Source organism: Eptatretus burgeri, chromosome 14, assembly GCF_056783735.1.
Source record: "Eptatretus burgeri isolate ZD-2024b chromosome 14, Ebu_testis_v1, whole genome shotgun sequence".
In the NCBI taxonomy this organism is placed as follows: Eukaryota; Metazoa; Chordata; class Myxini; order Myxiniformes; family Myxinidae; genus Eptatretus; species Eptatretus burgeri.
In genome coordinates, this window is record NC_140974.1 from 27,581,714 (window position 1) to 27,595,753 (window position 14,040).

Genomic DNA, 14,040 nt, shown 5'->3' on the forward strand with positions numbered 1-14,040 from the left:
ACACACACACACACACACACACACACACACACACACACACACACTAACCGAAAGGATCTGATCTCCTCGACGCAGCTCCCCACTCAGATCTGCAGGGCCTCCAGCGAGGATGAATGATATGAAGATTCCCTCTCCATCCTCACCCCCAACAATATTGAAGCCAAGTCCCGTGGAACCCTTATGCAAAATAATTTTCCTTGGTTCTCTGTGTACAGAAGGAAAATTAACGTTTAATGGTTGGGTACAGACCCCACAAAATCAAATCCCAAACCCCAAAATGGAAATTTATCAGCCAAACCGAAGCAAGTCTTCTTCTGCCAGCATTTGTTTTGAGACTGGAGAGTAGCGAGAAGGCGACGGGGGACCGTGTTGGCCTCCTCCATATCCAGGAGCAAGGACGTGGTTATCAAGTGTGGGCGTATACGCTGAAGAACACAGTGCACAATAACCATGCTGTTGTCCTCAATAAGTATTTGGATCAAAACAATTTATGATGCTTTTTGATAAGCAAAAAAATAAATAAATAGGAAAGTGGTCCTCTTTTTATTCCACAACATAGCACCTCCAAAATTACCTAAGAAAGAATCATCTCTCACAGTTGTCTCACCACTAGTGATGTCTGGTGGCCCATAAGCATCAGGGAGGTAGACAGATGTTGGCTTGGCGATTTTCAAGTAAACCACTTCAGCGGTGCTTTTAAGTACCGCCACCGCTTCCTCGTGGGTGACATCCTCCAAGCATATGCCATTCACCTGCCCCAAAGCACAACCCATGATGCTTCACATACTGCACACCATGAGGTATAATGATCAATACAATACAATACAGTTTACTCCAATATCACGGATTCTACTATTGTGGGTTTCTACCAATCGTAGGCAACCTATTGCGTTCTGATTTCGTTGTCACGGTATTAAATTTTGGCGAATCGCTGTTTTTAGGTTGAGATGAGTCATTGTATACGCATGTACATTACCTCCCATTACAGCCTTTTCTTGTTTCTCACGCAATGTTAATTGTAGTAATCAGACCTGCATACAGGAACGAACATAAATTTAATTAGGAATCCTCATCGAACAGGAAATGACAAACGGTGATCCTGTAATACTAGATCTACAAGATCTAGTAGACACACAAGTTAATTAATAATGGCACCCAAATGTAAAAAGATGGACAAAATTAATTGTGCCAAAAGGCTGAGAAAGGTTATGACATTGTGCGAAGAAATGGAGTTGTTAGATATGTCGGCAAGAAGGGAAAGTGCGGAATCTGTGGGCTGCCATTACCGGATCAATGAATCGACTGTGTAAAAGTGAGTTAAATATCCCTTCAAGTGTTCCCGCTCCGCCAACTGCAAAAGGCTCGTTCCAGTCCTGAGATCATTTTTGAAAGGATGGAAAAGGCTCTTAATGTTTGAATTGAGGACCCAACAGAAAAAAGCCAAAAAGACTGAGTAGACTGGTGTACGGGAGAAATCATTGTAGATTTACCAACATTTTCACGAGGCACCCAGGGTCCAAAGGCTTCAGTTCAACCATGGCTTTTGGAACTAACCAAAGTGAAGGAAGGGATTTATACTGGAGAAAGCTTTTAATGCCGAAACAGGATTATTTGGGAAGAGGATGCCATCCCGTCCCTTCCTATCCAAGCAGGATTATTTTACCCTTCTTCGATGTGACAATGCAGCAGGTGACTGTCGTGCACCTGATGATCCAACAGCCATAGCAAGTTCCACATCCACATCTTTCTAACCTCCACCCTCCCCTTTCTAACAGCATCATCATCTCCAAGCTCAGGTTTGTGTTTTGTATTTTTGGCAGAGTACAGTACGAACAATACGTAACATTTTACCCTCACCCACCTCACTGTTTTGGAATAAATTTAAATGGTAAAACTCTGGTGTTTTTGTTTAATTTACACTGTATTTATATGTTTATTTCAATGTTAGCATGAATATATATATATATATATATATATATATATATATATATATATATATATATATATATATATATATATATGTGTGTATATATGTATATATATATATATATATATATATATATATATATATATATATATATATAATAAAAATGTGTATATATACAGTATATATATATATATATATATATATATATATATATATATATATATATATATATATATATATATATATATATACTGTATATATATACACATTTTTATTTCATTAGTTATGTGTTCATTTATGGCTGCCGTTGATATTCTTCGATATTTTCTTGAAGTCCAGGAATTGAACCCCCATTTTCTCATTGGCCCTTGGTTTCTACGATTGCGGTGCGGTTTTAACTATTGCAGCATTTTTCCAGGAAACTAACCCCTGTGATATTGGAGGGTTTAATGTATACATCATGGTGAAACTCCTGAAGTCCAATCACAAATTAAAATATTATTACATGATCTATTCACAAAAAAAACATTTTGGTGAAGGAGCAACGTGAAGCCGAAAGAAATAAAGAAAGGGAAAAATAAAAACTTATACAAGTGATCTGCATCGCAAACTTGTATACTATTTAACTCAAATAGCGCACAGAAACATTTTGGTATGAGTGGGTCGGGCAAGGAGCATGCCTTTAGTGAGTGCAAGGGGACAATGTTGAGAGTGCTCGGACAAAAGTGATGAAAGTGGACAAGAATATAATATGGAAAGAGATATACAGAACGATGTTGTGCTGAGGCACAATGTGCAGGACGTACAGCAAGCAGCCGATCACCAATGTGCAGCCTGCCATCTTTCTGTGCCGCCCCACCTTCGATGATCTTGGTCACATAAATGCTGTCATCACCGGGAATATGTTGATTGCCAATTCCTCCAGCAATGCTGAATCCAAGACCTAGCAAGATACATTTAAGGAGAGGAAGATGAAATCAAAATTGGCTACACAAGTAAGATGGGATGATGAGGAGGAAGGGATTGAGCAAAAAATAAAGAAGGAAACAAGATACGAACCAACTCCCAACTTCCTAAGTTAGGTATGTATTCAATGAAGACAAGATACAGAGGAGTGCAAATTTTACAGATTAAATGGCAAAAGCACACTTCAAGTTGAAATAATTGATCAAGTTATTAAAATTAAAAATTATAAAAAGCACAACTTTCATCCAGTGCCTGATGGAGGACTGCTCTTCCCTCTGGGCTGGTGCTCCCACTTCACACCCTTCTCAGCTTCACGCTGTGGAAACTAAGGCTTTTAGGATCATTGGTATCTCCAGTGATGAAGCTGAATGAGTCTCTCACTCTCACCGCAGGCAGGTCAGTGGTCATTCTGTCTTTTTCTGTCTCCTCTCGGATCTTCCCCTCCCCCCGCTCTGTCTGTAATCTGTCCCCCCCCCCCCATACTTCAACAGGGTGCTCAAGGTCTGCCAGCAACCCCCTTCTGGTGAAACCACCTAAATCAGGATCAATGCTCACCTTCACTCTTTCATTCTTCTTTTTTCCCACCTCTGGAACTAACTTCCACATTTGCTTCAATCCCATTCTTCTCACCAAATTTTCAAAACAGCTGTTCACCACCATCTCTTATCTTCGCCAATCCAAAACCATGATCTTTTCTACCCCCGTTAATCCACCCTAAAACCACCTCCTTCAAATTCCCTGCTTTCTTTCCTGAAAGTCCCTGTAGTGTCCATCTTGTTTACCCCGTGTACCCCGCCCCATCCCTCTCCCTTCCGCAGATCTTCTGTCTCTGCTCCCTAATGTTTTGTGCTTCCCTCTCCTGCCACTCTTGTCTCCTACTCCCTTTGTTATAAATTGTGTGTGTTAGCTCTTATATGAGCCTCGACAATGTATACAAAAAAAATGCTCAATGTAGAAAAAAAATATGGTTTGGATTATCGAGTTGGATTGTGGTTCATACGACAGATGTTCAAATGCTCTGTGACGAAATACCTCCTGTTTACCGAAATGCTGCAATGACAACACTACACAACGGAATGAACTCATTAATGCTTGTCATATTATGTTAAGGGATCAATTTCACAGGAATCAGATTGCCTGGCCCATAAGTGCCATGTGTGCAAATGTTTAACAAGGTAATTGAACATGGAAACCATAAATTCAGGAAAGCAACCGCCACAGGGATCTTTGCACTGCTTTGCTTAACTCATTCATCGTGAGTAAGCAAGTGCAATGCAAAACAAAACAAAAATTCACTTCCATTTGTTTAACCTATCATATCAATTAATATCAACCACCAGATGACCAATGGCATGCGTGATTGGAAAACTCTGATGGAATTATAACTTTCTGGGAAATTCCAAAGTGGACAAGGCGAAGGTAATAGAGTCAATGGCCAACAAAACCTGCCTCTTCATCCAAATTGTTCGGTGTTTTACAATAGTTTATTCACCCTTGTCAACAGCAAGTCCAAAGAATGAATTGATATTTAAATGTTCAGCACTGTTTTCTTTTATTCATTCATTCATCATCTCAGTAGCATGGAGTACTCAACAGTGATGCAATAAATAAATAAATAATCAAATTAATACTGTTTATAGAAAAAGTGAGAATATATCAGACACTTGATTTTTCACTCGTCGATGATGCACAACATGAATGTTAAGCATTTGACTCACAATCCGGAGGCGAATAACAAGTGGAAGAATATTGAAAATAGAAAAAAAATGAACGCCATGAATGTCACGCTTGGAACATAGCTCTGAAAGATTTGCAAGAGGAAATTGCACCACGAATGGTTCAGTCAGTGTCAAGAGTCAACATCAAGTTGATAAAGTGTTTTACTTATTTAAATTTCGATAATTAAAACCTTGAGACAACAGAATTCATTTTTGGATGCAAAAACACCACCAACATTTCAGGTGTTTAATCTGTGAACAAAGTGAGAGTGAAGGCAAATTAAATACAACTTCAAGAATAACAGTGAAGAGTGAGACTATACACGCACCAAGACAGGTTGAGACGGGTGTGCACGCATGTGTACTAACACACACATGCGCACACAAACACGAGCACATGCATGCACAAACACGTGGACACACACACACACAGACACTAATGCGAGTGCGCACACACAAACACAACCACTTGTGCACACACACAAACACACAATGACTTGTGCGCACCACGTGTGCACAAACACACACACACACACAGATATATATATACATATATATATATATATACATATATATATATATATATACATATATATACATATATATATATATATATATATATATATATATATATATATATATATATATATATATATAGATATGGATGGATTTCATCATTTTAGTAAATAGTGCCTTTTAATAATTTGTGAACATTCAAACGATCATGTTCCTTTAACGAGTTAATTTTATCAAAAGATCCAGGTGGAGCCAACATGTACTTCTTCAAATGTTGTCATCCACCTGCGCTTTGTGAACGTTTCATTCAAAAACCACTGATGCGAGTTGACAGCCGGCACCAGGGAAGCACAATGAACAACAGGTAAATGCAATGAAACATCATCGTAATGAAACGGGGAAGCATTACTCAGTAAATGCTTCATTATTGCATTCTCTCAGTAAGGCATGATTATTACTTTGTGAGATATTGTAAAACATTGGTTAGAACTGTGTGATGTTTGGACATACTCTCAACGATTAGATATTAAATATCGAACTCTGTGTGCTCGATAGATAATGTGTGTGGATGTAAAAATGGAAAATACAGGAAGATGAAGCCAACAAAGTTTGAAAACCTTTCAATATGTCTGCTTATCTGCAGTAAAGGGGCCATTTTAAATGTTGCATTGTAGGGACGAGCACGCAATAACCAAACACAAATGATGAAATGATTGCATTTCACCTACAATGGAGAATATACAGCCAGCAAAACAATAAGTGAAGAATGTAAAAGAGTCAAGTCTGAAGACGACAATGGTTCATGAGCGGTATTTGACGATGTAGATTGTTTCAGAAGTCAAGGATGAGACAATGTGATAATTTTTGACCAAGTTATAAAAAGGATCAACATGATGTGGTACACGAGTGACAGGTTATTAGCCGCAAAATGTCAAAAACCCGGTTTCGTTCAACAACTTTCAAATTTTGACCTTTGCATAACCTTTAAAGGTCACAAAACAATGTTGTGGACATTAAAATAAGGAAACGGGATACGTGCTATTGCTTATTGGAGTTGGTTCATCAAAGAAGGTCGAAAACCCGGTTCAATTCCCACAGCTTTGAAAATTTGACCTCTGTGAACTTTAAAGGTCAAGGATTATGACCTTTGGTGAAAAACTTCCTCTGGAACATTCCAGGAACAATATAACGTCATATAGGCTATATGGCATTTCGCACTCCTCGGATTATCCATACTTTGATGAAATCAGCATAAAAACAAACTTGAAGGGGGCGCCACGGGCAAGGTGTTCGAGATAGAGCAAAATGGTTTCAAGACTTTAGGTGGGGAATGACCTCAAGATTATGCATAAAAAATATTATCATCCTAGCTCTCAAAGTTTGGGCGGTCGTATGATTTTTATGTCAAAATTCGCAATTTTCTAAGTTAGTGACCTTGTGACCTTGGGACGAAAATGAAAAAATAAAAAATAAAAAATCGAGCTCCGTGGGGCTAACCAAATACCAAAACCCCTGCCAGATTCGACAAACCCCCTCAGAGAAGATGTAACTTGAAATCGTCTACCCCCTACAAACACATGTTTTTTGGCCGTGGCTCCGCCCATAATGGGCGCAGCACGCCCATTCTCAGGAAAACACAACTAGATCATGATACAAACCTCGCACCTCATTTTATCAGGATCGGATCAAAACCCACGGAGCTATGCTCGGGACAGACAGACAGACACACACCCATAACACATATAGTGTTCACTTACTGAGTCGTGAACCAAAAGTATGACAAACACTCTAAGTGATGCAAAAGTGTGGCAACACCATCAATAGTTTATCTTTTTCATCAAACATTTAAAAATAGTCGTATCTCAATAAATAAAATGTTTACGTTTCTTTGTGTGATCAAATAAGTGATCATATTTGAGTCATCAGGAGGAACCATCAGGAGCGCATCCAGGTAAACCTCACAAAAACTAGATTCACCCCTCCATGGACAAAGAAAAACAAAGGAGAGATTTAGAAGAAGAAGAAGAAGAAGAAGAAGAAACCATGCACGTACGCACGCGCCAAACCATCTATTCATTACCCAAAAATAACAAGCTGTTTCTCTTACCTTACTAGGTGTTGAACTTACCACCACAGAAAGTACACAGGAGTTTACCAGTACACAACTCAATGTGCAGGCCCTCAATTTATAATGAAGTTCCTATTTTGATAAATACTTTCATGACGCACTTCCGGTTGATTAATTGGCTCACGAGCGCCACCCAGTGACCACTATATTCGTTATGTCTGTGTGTCTGTCTGTCTGTCCAGTGCATAACTCTGTAGACTTTGATCCGATCTTCATGAAACTTGGTTATGTGTTCGATATCAATGTCTAGTTGTGTTTTCCTGGATGAGGGCGAGCTACACCCATTGTGGGCGGAGCCACGCCCAAAAAAATAGCCATTTTTAGGGGGTAGTCGGATTAAAAGTCTATCTTCGAGGGAATTCACTGAATGGAATGGGTTCTTCGGTATTTGAATAGCAAAATGAATTATCTAAAACTTGACGTTGTCCATTTTTTCATTTTCATCCCAAGGTCAAAAGTTTATAAAATTGCAAATTTTGACATAAAAATCATATGACCACCCAAACTTTGAGAGCAAGGATGACAATATTTTTTATGCTTCATCTTGAGGTCATTTCCCACCTAAAGTCTTGAAACCATTTTGCTCTATCTCGAACACCTTGCCCGTGGCGCCCCCTTCAAGTTTGTTTTTACGCTGATTTCATCAAAGTATGGATAATCCGAGGAGTGCGAAATGCCATATAGCCTATATGACGTTATATTGTTCCTGGAATGTTCCAGAGGAAGTTCTGCACCAAAGGTCATAATCCTTGACCTTTGACCTTTAAAGGCCACAAAGGTCAAATTTTCAAAGTTGTGGGAATCAAACCGGGTTTTCGACCTTCTTCGACGAACTAACTCCAATAAGCTATAGCACGTATCCTGTTTCCTTATTTTAATGTCCACAACACTGTTTTCTGATCTTTAAAGGTTATGCAAAGGTCAAATTTTGAAAGCTGTTGAACGAAACCGGGTTTTCGACATTTTGCAGCTAATAACCTGTCACCCGTACCACATCATGTTGATCATATTTATAACTTGGTCAAAAATTATCACATTGTCACATCCTTGACTTCTGAAACAATTTACATCGTCAAATACCGCTCGTGAACCATCGTCGTCTTCAGACTTGTTCATTGTTTTTTTTTTTCTTTTCAATGAAAGGATTTCACACAACTTCCAATGCAACGGGAACCTCTTCACATGAAAACCAACCAGACTGAACCATGGCATTACAACGACATCTAAAAACATTGTCACACGACCAAATCACACGATTAGTTCAATCCATCCATCCATTGGGACCACACTCTGTGCGGAGCGTTGGTGCTGCCGAAGTAGTCTCCTTGGCTATTGGGCACAATCCTGGACGGGTCGCCACTCCGACACAAGATACCAGAAAGCTGGCACTCATTTTGCCGACCTCGGAAGGATGACAGGCAGAGTCAACCCCACCTGGTATTAATTCAACAGGTGAGTGGGATTTCAACTCAGGATCCTAGGATCCCAAGCACACCACCCTAACCATTAAGCAAACACCAGACATATTAGCACAATAACCCCTCTCTAACATGATGGAATACATCTTCTCAGCATGAATCACAAAATCATCCTCAACAGAACAAATTCGAGCAAATCTAATAAGATCAGATGAAAACACATTGAAACCAATTGTAAATGGTACATCACTAGATGGGAAGGTATACACAAGACAGGACAAATAAAATAGGCAACTTTATGATAAGCATTTGTACTAAAACAATTATTTCCAACAAAACTAACACATCCAGATTAAATAATCATTACTACGATCATAGGATTTATCCAGAAAGGCCGATTTATCTGCTATTAGGCTAACAAAAAAACCATAATTAATCACACAAAATAGTTGAATGTGAATTTTTAACATCAAGATAAATAAATTGTAAAAATTAGAATGGCATTCGGTAGAGTGCATACCTCCGCCAGGCTGACCATTTTATGTTTTATATCCCACTGACAGGCCGGATCTCGATCCAGACCTGAACCAAAATCTAATCGGGTTGTTCTTGTCACCTACTCTACTTATCCACCAAGTTTTGTCACAACTCATCCACAAATTTTTGAGATATTATGCGATATATATCGTTTTTGGCTCAATCTCTCAATGGTGAAGAATCACTTTAAAATTCTCATATCCAGATCCAGATCTTCCTCAAAATCTTATCAATTCGTTCTTGTCAAACCCCAACCTGTCCATAAAGTTTCATCCAATCCATCCATAATTTTTCAGATATTATGATCACAGACAGACAAACAGACATGAAAACCTAACCTCTGTCCACCTTCGGTGGCAGAGGTAATAAATAACAGCCGCCACTTCATACTGATTCACAGAGGTTAAGGTAGGTCACATGCTGCGAGACGACAAGACAAATGAGTTTAATTCTCTCGATTCAGTCACCTTCTCCGACTTACATTGAAAACTTAACTCAGAATAGTCTACAAGGGGGGGGGGAGGGGAGGGGCAGACACACACACACACACACACACACACACACACACACACACACACACACACACACACACACACACACACACACACACACACACACACACACACACACACACACACACACACACAGACACACACAGACACACACATAGATTTTTCCATCATGTTACTCGTATATTGACTTTCACGATATTGCTTTTTTTTAAACTTCATTGGGTAATTCTATGGTGGTGGGCCACGTAATATGTCAAATCCTACGTACTCAGACTTCTCTGTTTTAGAAATTGTAACAGAGAGAAACAATTTATCTTCAAAGGAGAAAATGCAAGGAAGTGCTACAGCATCTGTTTTCAGTGATCAGTCGGTAAGAGAATCACATTTGCAGGATTTGGGTTCAAACCCCAATGAACAAACAGGTAGACATCAGTTCTTTCCCACACAAAACCTCTCTTTTTAACAGGATTGAAGGCTCGTTGTTGAGGATTGAAGAATCAAGACAACACAGAAATGTTTGCCAAGAAAAACACAGCCACTGAGCTTGGGGGAAGTGCTGTCACTTCCCAGATAAGAGAACTGTGGGTACTAGCGACCCACAATAATAGTGCGTCTTTGTCATTGCACTGAGCGAGGCATTACCCGAGGAAGAATTTCCTCCTCCACATGGATTCCATTTCCTCCTCCCAGGAATTTCAACCGATGCGGTACCATTTTTAAAGTCTTTGCTATGACTCGGCCGGAGTTTGAACCACCGACCTCTCAGACTCAAAGTGGACGCTCACAATGCAAGAGAAAATATACAAAGTTTAGGAACCTAGTTTTGATGTGTATTTATTTTCACCCTCGACGTGTCGACTGAAGATACAAACAAATAAATGTCAGGGTTCATCAGAAAAGTCCACAGGCTTGGTGTTCCATTTTGAATGTGGGATTTCATGTGGGGCTGGGAGGATCGTCTTGGGGTCGACACATTCGCCTTTGAGCTGTCTAGTCTGGGTTTGAATCCCAACCCAGCAAATAACTCGCATCCTCACATTTCGCAAGCAGAGCGAGGCATCAATATGTGCTGTCCGTCAGATGGATGTTAAACTGAGTGTCCTATCTGCTGGCATTAGCTTGCTTTGAGGTATACATCATATAAGAAAGAAAACTAAAACTGATTAATGCTTGTGAAAGTGCACCATTATCACATCTTGTTGACAGAGGATGAGATGTTTTCTGAAAACTCACCTTTGGGCCCTTTAACTAGTTTGATCTCCATGACAGTCTCTGAGACAGGTCGGCGCCTCCTCACGTACAGGCGGACAATAGAACCCGCTTCTTTCAAAGCCTCGACGGCACGGCTGTGCACAACCTCTCGCACGTCAACCTCGTTTACACGAAGAATGCAGTCGTTCACCCTGGATGTCAGCAGCAGTGTAAAAAGGTGGGATCACCATGCCAATCACAACAGTGAAAGCAAAATGTAAAAGAAAGTTTCAAAACTTATTTAAGCAATTCATTTTGGGAATGACAAAGCAAATAGGTATGTTGGTGGCAATGAGGGCAATAACAATGAAGAAGCATTGCGGAGCATGAAGGTTCAAATTTGGCAGAAAAAAAGTAGCACAAAGATGTTGGATTCAAACACAAAAAACATCATGAATGGAGAGTCAACACAAAAAAAAACAGTAAAATTAACAACAGCCTTCAGGAAGGTGGAAACTGGACTGGCTTGCCCCACTTGGTCCACACTGTGGTGAGTGGAAAGCATTCGAGGGATTTTCCAACAGGGAGCAAAATATAAACAAGAAAAACCACACACTGCTAGGAAACCCTCCAAACATTTGGTGCATCATTTGATTGATGCAAATGTATGCGCCCGGCGTCGGGAGGGCAGGCGGTCGGCGTCGGGAGGGCAGGCGGCAAGCTTAGATAAAAATTTGGATGGAACCAACACTGGTGAGATATTCTGGAGTGATTTAGAAAGCAAGTTCCAGTCACTATTTAATGGCACTTATTTACATTTTAAAGAATGCAAATTGAACATTGACATAAGTGTGCACCACACTCGGGTGGCAGCGTGCAATATTACATATTGAGAGTTTTATGCAAGACTGCATTTTGATAGTAATTTTCACTCTGGTGTACCATACTGCATTAGTGCTGCAAAACAGTATATTGGCAAGGGTTATACAGCTCGGAAATCTAAGAGTAGATAAGGCTCCGGGTCCAGATAATATGCACCCGAGAGTATTGATGGAGGTGGCTGAACAGGAAAGCGAGATGTTAACGGATATTTTCAATAGCTCACTGGAGTCAGAACAGGTACTGGAGGATTGCAGAGTAGCAAATGTAACCACAATTTTAGAAAAGATCCAGAGAGGAATTGGGAAACTATAGACATGTTAGTTTGACTTCAGTTGAGGGGAAGGTGTTGGAGACAATAATTCGGGACCAGATGAGGAACCATTTAAATAAATACAAACTAATTAAAGGTAGTCAGCATGGATTTACCAAAGGTAGTCTTTTAGAGTTCTATGAAGCAGTGTCTGATTGGGTGGATGAGGCAATGGTGATGGACATAGTATATCTAGACTTTAAGAAGGCATTTCATAATGTACCACATCGGAGGTTGTTAGCCAAGGTGAAGGCTTGTGGAGTGGCTGGTCAGGTAGCTAACTGGATTGCAAACTGGCTTAGTGGTAGGAAGCAGAGAGTGGCTGCGAGTGGAAGGATGTCTTGCTGGGAGGATGTAAGTAGCGGGTTACCTCAAGGATCAGTACTCGGACCATTACTCTTCATTATTTACATCAACGATTTGGAAAATGGGGTAAAGATTAAGTTTTCACAATTTGCAGATGACACAAAGCTTGGAGGTGAGGTGGATAGCAAGGGGGGGGGGGGTGGTGATCAGTTTCAGGAAAGTGTTGATACTTTCATAGATTGGGAAAAAGATTGGCAGATGGAATTTAACCTGAGCAAGTGCAAGGTGTTGGGGATGGGAGAGAAGAATGAAAATAGAGATTACAGGATGCAAGGGGTAATTTTGGAGTGTGTTACACAGGAGAAGGATCTGGGGGTGGTAATAGATATGGGAGGTAAACAGGCAGCTATAGTTTGAGCAAATATAGTTTTAGGTTGTATTCGGAGGGGGATCAATTAAAATCAAGAGGTGGTAACATTGTACAGGAATTTAGTGAGGGCCACATTTAGAATATTGTGTGCAGTTTTGATCACCACAACTTAGGAAGGACATAGATGCCATAGAGAGAGTTCAGCGCAGGGCTACTCAATTGATTCCGGGCCTAGCTAGACTTAGCTATGAGGAGCAACTGAAGGAGACAGGGCTTTATTCACTAGAAAGGAGGCGGTTACGAGGTAATATGACAGAGATGCTTAAGATAATGAAAGGTGTCGCTAAAGTAAGTGCAGGTGAATTATACAGGAGAGTAGACAGTGATAGGACCAGGGGCCATAGCCTGAGAGTAATGAAGAGAAGAGTTAAGACGGTAGCAAGGCAGAGGACTTTTACTGAAAGAGTGGTTAATGCATGGAATGGCCTCCCTGGAAAGGTGGTGGCAGCAGAAACAGGAGATAAGTTTAAATTAGAATTAGATAGGTTCCTGGAAGTTATGGAGATGGAGGGGTGTAGGGATGTTGACAGGACTTTTCAGTAGCTTGAGCATTTCTGGAAGATCGTGTGCATGTGTATGGAGTGCTGTTGGTGGGGGTCTCATCAAGGGGTGTTGTGTGGTTGATGTGTTTTTACCCAAGCTCATGTCCACCTCCTGGGGGAGGGGGAGGGGGGGTGAGCGGGAGAAGACAAAAACTACAAAAAAACATGCAATTAAAATAAAAAAACAACCCATCTTGCATTTTCTTCTTTTGATTTTGTGTTGAAAAATTAGTGTGGTGTTGATATGGTGCAGGCATGATGGGTGAAATGGCCTCCACCTGCATCTGATTTCCTTGTGTATCCTTATGTGGTTTGGCATTGTCTTCCGATAGCAGTAGTTGGTGCAGGAATTTGTAATTTGTTTGTGGTGCCGGCGAATACTCGACTACTCTTCATGAAGGACAGCTTGGGATCTTTAATGCCTACCAAGTAATAGTGGCAGACTGGATGCCCAATTTAACGTCCATTTGAAGGATGGAACACACTGATGAATCACCCTGCCTGCGAAACACCAGGATGGTAGTTTATATCCGGGTCAGGATTAAACCCAGGATAAATGCTTCGAGGCGTGTGTGAGTACCTCGAGGCCACCCTGCAAGCCCTTGATGGTTGTACGAGTTATTATACTTTCTTAGTGTTTTCTTTACATCGGATTTT

At 40.3% G+C, this 14,040-nt stretch overlaps 1 protein-coding gene across 23 annotated transcripts in view; it reads right to left on the reverse strand.

Moving 5' to 3' along the window:
• Window positions 1-14,040, reverse strand: part of LOC147012859 (disks large homolog 1-like) — a 295,559-nt gene that overhangs the window by 107,653 nt on the left and 173,866 nt on the right. For 17 of the 23 annotated variants that reach the window (XR_015051089.1, XR_015051087.1, XR_015051088.1 and 14 more), the window contains 5 exons: window positions 10,956-11,125; window positions 2,734-2,870; window positions 575-752; window positions 299-425; window positions 49-205 (listed from right to left, as the gene is read on the reverse strand). Coding sequence is in view for 20 of the 23 variants with exons in the window: in XM_085854163.1 (XP_085710289.1) it covers window positions 49-205; window positions 299-425; window positions 575-752; window positions 2,734-2,870; window positions 10,956-11,125 (769 nt within the window). In the remaining 3 variants the exon portion in view is untranslated. The remainder of the gene's footprint in view (window positions 1-48; window positions 206-298; window positions 426-574; window positions 753-2,733; window positions 2,871-10,955; window positions 11,126-14,040) is intronic. The other 6 variants (XM_085854172.1, XM_085854168.1, XM_085854165.1 and 3 more) reach the window with 1 other exon arrangement.